This window comes from Mya arenaria, chromosome 10 (genome assembly GCF_026914265.1).
Source record: "Mya arenaria isolate MELC-2E11 chromosome 10, ASM2691426v1".
NCBI classification, from domain to species: Eukaryota; Metazoa; Mollusca; class Bivalvia; order Myida; family Myidae; genus Mya; species Mya arenaria.
The window spans coordinates 43991762-43999438 of record NC_069131.1 but is presented as its reverse complement, the minus strand read 5'-3'; the positions used below and the strand labels follow the sequence as shown (position 1 = coordinate 43999438).

General features: G+C 35.5%; 1 protein-coding gene across 1 annotated transcript; it reads left to right on the top strand.

Annotated features, from left to right (window-relative positions):
- The first annotated feature begins 2625 nt into the window (after window positions 1-2625).
- On the top strand, window positions 2626-6412 carry LOC128204729 (regulator of nonsense transcripts 3B-like). The gene is made up of 3 exons (XM_052906132.1): window positions 2626-2648; window positions 5094-5639; window positions 6187-6412. Exons 1-3 carry the CDS (start codon window positions 2626-2628, stop codon window positions 6410-6412), a joined length of 795 nt encoding a protein of 264 aa, XP_052762092.1.
- Window positions 6413-7677: the final 1265 nt, after the last annotated feature.

Below are 7677 nucleotides of genomic sequence, written 5' to 3'. Positions count from 1 at the left end.
TGACCTTGAATGAAAAAAACTTGTCTTGTGATAACTTGACAATGCCTGCACCCATAGCCCTCAAACTTGACATTTAGGTTTCTGGTGACCAGCTGATGACTCTGGATTTTGAGTTCATAGAGTCAAAGGTCATGACGGTCATAACACACTTTATCCTCACACTTTAATGGTCATAATCTTAAAACAGCAACAAATCAGCTGTCATTTCGGTCCATGCATATTTCATTCAATTGTCCATATAATCCTGACAACACCCTTCCCTAAATTTGCCACCAATTTCCACCAAATGCCATGGATTTGGGTGGCATTTGGTGGAAAATGGGTGGCACTTGGTGGAAAATGGGTGGCACTTGGTGGAATATCAAGAATTCCACCAACTGCCATGAAATTTCCACCCAATTGGAGGTGGCATTTGGTGTAAAATTGAACTCAGTTTTTTTTTTCATGTGGCACTTGGTGAAAAAGTTGGACTTAGTTAATTTTTCATATGGCAGTTGGTGAAAAACTGAACTTAGTTAATTCTTTGGGTGGCTTTTGGTGAAAAGACTTAGAAAATTTCAAGAGTTCTGTAAGAGGGAACTCAGCAGAATTCACCATTTATTATCATCATGGAATAAGAATAGCATTCAGTTGCTGTTCATGCTGCTGTTTTAGCATCATAACATAATTATTATAATTATAATAACTTACCTAACTGATAATACTACTTTTGGGGATTTCTCCCACCACTACTATAACTATATATATATAGTCCCACTACTCTTCACCATGTTGATGATTATGATGTTCAGGTGGTTCTATAGATAATGATTATGATGTTGTTGGTTCTTTTGATGATGATAATGATAATGATGGTGGTGGTGATTATGAAGATTGTGGTTTATGATGATTGTGGTGGTGGTGATTATGATGATTGTGGTGGTGGAAGTGGTGATTTGGATGGTGGTGGTGGTGATAATGATCGTGGTGGTGGTGGTGGTGGTGATCATGATGAATGTGGTGGTGGTGGTGGTGGTGGTGGTGGTGGTGATCATGATGATTGTGGTGGTGGTGGTGGTGATCATGATGATTGTGGTGGTGGTGGTGGTTGTGATTATGATCATGTGGTGGTGGTGATTATTATGATGGTGGTGGTGGTGGTGGTGATGATAATGATGGTGGTGGTGTTGGTGGTGGTGGTGATTATGATGGTGGTGTTGGAGGTGGTGATTATGATGATGATGGTGGTGGTGGTGATTATGATGATTGTGGTGGTGGTGATTCTGATGGTGGTCGTGTTGGTGGTGATACTGATGATGGTGAGGGTGGTGGTGATAATGATGATTGTGGTGGTGGTGATTATGAAGATTGTGGTGGTGGTGATTATGATAGTGGTGGTTGTGGTGGTGTTGACAACAATAACAACAACAATATGTTGATGAAAATGGTGATGCTGGTGATGCTGATGATGCTGATGATGATGATGACAACAACAGCAATGTGATGATGATTATCATGATCATGATAATGATGAGTCAAACTCAGTTTTATGTGTACATGTGCTCTGTTGCTATTTCCCCAAAGGTACAGGGATCCCATTAATGTTTGATATAAACTCAGAATGACCTCTCTGCTGGAAAATCTCTTCAAAATATTTTAATCTTTTGACTGTTACTAGCTCTTGTTTCTTTTGCCTTAAGAAATGTAAATTCCCCTGTGGCTACAGCAACCAGGCTGGCTATTGAAATAAACAATACATTAGGGTTTTAAGACATTTATAATGTATTAAGGTTGATTTTTTTAATGCATGAAGGGAAAAGGCTCTAATCTTTATGAAAGCGGTTCACTTTTCATTTCTTTTGCCTTAAGAAATGTCAAGTTTTTCAATGTATAAACTGCATAAATAAATGAATATATGAATGAAAATTCACTGTCCTGCAATTTAAGTTACATCTCAAATAATAACTGTTTTAAGTACTATCTGTATCATGTATTCTGAAGATTAGATACAAAACATAAAAAAAGGGATTAGGAGCTTTAGTTCTTTGATAATTTTTATTGATATGACAAGGAATAAATATTTTACAATTACATAATAAGCAAAAAATTGGACATAAGATGGGACAGTTTTGTCAGTGGGTCCAGGGTAATCAAGGTTATGATACATATATTTTAAATGTGTGAGAAAGGCCTAATTTCGTTATCTCAACAGACTTTTCTGCAGCCTTTACATGTTACATATATGTTGGTATTCCATTAAAACTGCCAAATAAATTCATTTTCAAAAATAAATTTGTGACGTAACATTCCGTGTCAAACTTTGTTACGTCTCTAATAGTCTAAACTATGCCTAGTATAAATGATATTTCTTCTACACAACATATGCTGTACACAGTACTTTACTCGATAAATAATTCTATGCAAAAAATGATCTCCCCCAGTTTGTGTAATTAACTGAAATCCGAATTGAATTATTTGAGTCTACGATCGTGTCAAAAATGTTACGTCACCATATTTTTTTTTAAACACACACACCATGCCATAGTTATTGATCGGCACTACTTTTCTGCGCGTAATATGTTGTCACTGTATTCCCAACGGTCGTGATTCGCCTTGCCATGTGCTTTTCAACACGGAGCGATTAAAATGGCGGAGGACAAGCAGACGGGGTAAGTAGAACGTCGATGTTACATCACTGTAAGCAGTAATGGGGTTAGATTTTTGAATATCGCTTGCCTAATCAGTTTGGCACATAGCTCCAACCCTGTCCAATCGGAAAAGAAATTATTATTCTCATTTATGGCATTTTAAAATGCGTGTAAACCCCAGCGTTCGATCTCTGTGTGTTGTTGAAAATTTACCCTGTGTATCGATCGTGTATGTCGTTACATCTTCACTAATTGTCAGTGATCAGGGGCAATGCTGATTATTATTTACACTATAAAGTAAATATTTAAGATTATTATATTTCCCGTGAATTCAACCAGATCGAGTGGGGTTGTTGTCAATTTACGAAATGGACGTTTTGATTATTTTTGCAAATGATGTAACGGAGATACGATCTTGGTGAAATTTTCGAGGATTGTCCTGTTGTCTCGTTTACATCTGAACAAAACATTACATTTTATTTCTTATGTTTCGATTATTTTTAAACACAATGGTTCATAGTACTATAAGATTCAATATGCTATGCCATGTATGTGTGTAAAAAAGATTGAACAACAGTGCAGGCCGAATCTGTGTTAGCAACAAATGGGATGTAACTTAGAAACCAAAGTATCAGTCAATGTTGCATCACAAACATTATCTTAATGTCCATGTTACATCTACTTTTTAAAATATATTTTACAATGATCTGTGTGGAGTGATCAAGAAAGAATCACAGACTGTCAAATCTATTTTTAGGATTGTGAATTTTGCAAAATCCAGCATTGTTTTATTACATGTCTAAAGGTACATTAAATCGAAACTATTTGTCAGATGTATCATGGACACACAATTTGTTGTCAAAATTACATCACTCACATAAACTTACCGTCCATGTTACATACTTCTTAAAAAATATAATTAAAACATGATCTATGAATGATCAAGAAAAACGACAACAATGTACATTAAAACGTTTCTGAGCGTTTTAATTCTGCAAGACTCAGCATTGTTTTTGTTATGTTTAAAGATACTTTGAATTAAAACCATGTGCCAGATGTAACATTGACACGCAAATTGTTGTCAAAATTACATCACATACATTATCTTGGTGTCAATGTTACATACTTCTTAAAATACAGTTTCAATTGGTCTTTGTGTGAAATAATCAAGAAAAAGTCAAAATCTATTTAAAGTCTATTCTTAGGGTTGTGGACTTAGCAAGATTAACATTGTTTTGATTATCTTAAACGATTCTTTGAAATAAAACCATGTGTCGGATGTATCATTGACACGAAAATTGTTGTCAAAATTACATCACATACATTATATTGGTGTCAATGTTACATACTTCTTAAAATACAGTTCCAATTGGTCTTTGTGTGAAATAATCAAGAACAAGTCACAATCTATTTAAAGTCTATTCTTAGGGTTGTGGACTTAGCATGAAAAGCATTGTTTTGATTATCTTAAACCATTCTTTAAAATAAAACCATGTGTCAGATGTATCATTGACACGAAAATTGTTGTCAAAATTACATCACATACATTATATTGGTGTCAATGTTACATACTTCTTAAAATACAGTTCCAATTGGTCTTTGTGTGAAATAATCAAGAACAAGTCACAATCTATTTAAAGTCTATTCTTAGGGTTGTGGACTTAGCATGAATAGCATTGTTTTGATTATCTTAAACCATTCTTTGAAATAAAACCATGTGTCAGATGTATCATTGACACGAAAATTGTTGTCAAAATTACATCACAAACATTATATTGGTGTCAATGTTACATACTTCTTAAAATACAGTTCTAATTGGTCTTTGTGTGAAATAATCAAGAACAAGTCAGAATCTATTTAAAGTGTATTCATAGGGTTGTGGACTTAGCAAGAATAACATTGTTTTGATTATCTTAAACGATACTTTAAATTCAAACCACGTGTCAGATGTATCATGGACACGAAAATTGTTGTCAAAATTACATCTTAAACATACAAATGGTTTCCAAGTTACATCTTGGGGTAAATGACAGTTTTAACAACCTAGCAACTTGAAATGAAATAAGGTACTTAACTAATTGCTTTGTTGCAGGCATCTGTTGCTGTGAATTCAAGATAATGACATGTGCATTCATGACATTGTAGTATTGTTGTATACAACAAATAGGATGTAACAATGACACCAAAAATGAGTTTTTGTATTGACAAAGGGTTGTCAATGTTAGACCTTGCATATATGAGGTTCATAAGGGTATTTTCAAAGGATTACATCATATTAATGTTTTGCGTATAAAACAGTTTATCGAGTTTCTAGCAAAACAATATGATGACGGATCATTTGTCTTTCCAAAAATTGTGTAAAGTCTATGAATTGTAACATGAACGCAAAAAGCGGCATTGTTATTTTTTCAAGATGTTCGCATTGTTGTCTGATTATTCATTCCATTGCCATGTATTATTTTGTAGTTACACTCTACGTGTCAAGCTGGAAAAAAGAAAATCGCCAGATATCATCAGTGCTTCAAGATCAGAAACCGTTTATGAGAGATTTAGAAAACGACTGAAAAAAGATCCAGTTGCATATGAAGCCTATAAAACAACAGATGCAGAGAAACAAAGAAAATACAGAAGATCACTTACAGCTGACAAAAGAAAAGAGTACAATGAAAAATGCAAATTTAGAATGAAGAAGTACCGCTTAAAGAAAAACAGAGATGGTATTGTGCCAAATGAAAAACCCAGTACAAGAAAGCAAATTGAAAAGAAAAGACAGTATTGGCGTAAGAAGAAGCAAGAACAGAGAATAAACATGTCATTGGAACAAAGGCAAAAGGGAAACCGTGAACGAAGAGAACGATACAAGAATGCAAAGGTAAAATTAAACTTTGAAACACCAAAAGCTAAGGTAGCAGAAAAAAGGATGCCAAAATCACCTGAGAAATTTGCAGCAATGTTGCAAAATGCCTTGTTTAACACAACTCCCAAGAAAAAGGAGGCTTGTCGGAAGAGAGGGTTAGTGTTTAGTCCAAAATCGCATGAAAAAAAACAAAACAAATGCAAGAATTGTTGCAGAACTGAAATTAAACTTGAAAGAGCTAAAAAAGAACCAAACAAAAAGGGGTAGACAAGAATATTACTTGGTTACGCGGGCAATTTTGCGGAAAAATGCAATGGAAGCAAAGTTCAAGAAAGAACTAGAAATAAAATGGAAACTTTGGATGAACATGTCAGAAACGGAATTAGACGAATTTAAACGATCAGATGCAATGAAAATGGAAGTTAAACAAGAAATTGAAAGATTCTACTTGAATGAATCGGTACAGATGCCTACCAAGAGCACCGTCAGTGCAAAAACTGGAAAGCAAAAAAGTGTTCTCATTGATACAATTCAGCAATCACATGCTCGATACCTTAATGAAAATCCAGGTTCAAAGGTATCATTAAGTCAGTTTAGAAAGATGCGGCCGAATGAAGTTTTAACTGTGAAACATAACAAATTCAACACATGTTTATGTGAATATTGTCTTAATGTGCAGTTTAAGCTGGATTCTGTCAACAGAATTTGCAACGATTTAAAGAAGCCACATTTGAAAATTCAGGGCAAGTATGAATGTGTTGAAAAAACCCTTTGTCCAAAGGAAGATGATGAGTCTCGTTTCCACAAGTTTGAGTGTTATCAACGGAACTGTAAAACATGTGGTATTGCACAACTACAAGAGCACTTTAGTGAGTTGAACAAGTCAAATAACCAGAAACATCATACAAATGGAAGCGTTGGCAGTTAGGAGAGGTTGGTCATGGAACCAAGAAAGTAATGCGACAAGTACTTCAAGAAAAGTCTGGAACAATACAGGAGTTGGTATTGGAACTGTTGACTGAGGTTGAATTTTTATCCAAGCATCTGTTTGTGGCAGATTGGCAACGTAAGCAGTTTGCAGAAGTAAGCAAGAAAGTCCCAAATGACACAGTAGTTACAGTGGCTGATTTTGCTGAAAATTATCGGTGCGTAAATCAAGACGAGATCCAATCGGCGTATTATAGTTATCAGCAGGTCTCTGTTTTCCCTATGGTGGCTTACTATAATTGCCCTGATTGTAACAACAGCACAGTCGAGGAATCGGCAGTGTTCATTACCCCGGACTTAATTCATGACGCTGATGCTGTCAATATGTTCACCACCCAAATGAATGACCATTTAAAAGAAAGTATACCGTTTTCTCACCACGTGCAGTTCAGCGATGGATGTGCAGCGCAATTTAAATCTAAAAGACACTTCCAGCATGTATCGGAGAGCAAAGAACCAAGTATGGAAAGGGCCTTTTTCGGGTCACGACATGGAAAAAGTAGATGTGATCCGTTAGGTGGCCTGGTGAAAAAACAATCCGAGACGTTCGTCAGAAGCCGAAAGGGCACCATTCGAGATGCCAAACAGATGTTTGAATTTTGTGAAGCAAATCTATCGTTAAATTCCGGTGGAAAATGTGAGCACAAAAAGAGGGTGTTCTTTTACAATGAGACAATAAAGAGAGATACAGAGAATAAAAAGTTGAAAACTCTAAAGGGAACACACAATGTGCATAATGTTAGAGGTGTAGAGATTGGTAAAGTTGAAGCCAGAAATCTATCCTGTTTCTGCGATGCTTGTAGGAAGGGACTAGAAACTGCATCCTGTAAAAATTCAAGCTATGTTCAGGACTGGGAGGTTCATACAATTTCTGAAAGAAGTCAAGATGGAAAGAAGCAGGTGAACAAGAAAACATCGAAGGGCTCGAAGGGAAAAACAATGTGTGAAGATACACAGAAAGATGCTCAACCAGCCAAAGTAAACATTGGAAAGAGAAGAAATGGTAAACAGAGTACAGATCAAAAGATACAGCAGCATGACCTAATTTTGGGTTGCAAATCATTTAAAGATCTTAAGATTCTGACTAATGGCATGAACACTGAACCGCTGCAAGAAAGAGAATATCGATCCTTTAGTGACACAGGTAAAGATGTAGATAAAAGCAGTATTAATCTTTTGCCAAGTGACATACCTCTGCAAACATGT

Coding starts and splice junctions, on each gene's coding strand:
- LOC128204729 (XM_052906132.1), top strand. CDS start 2,626: ATGGCGGAGGACAAGCAGACGGG. Junction 2,649..5,093: donor GCGGAGGACAAGCAGACGGG/GTAAGTAGAACG, acceptor ATTATTTTGTAG/TTACACTCTACGTGTCAAGC. Junction 5,640..6,186: donor GAGGCTTGTCGGAAGAGAGG/GTTAGTGTTTAG, acceptor TTCTGTCAACAG/AATTTGCAACGATTTAAAGA.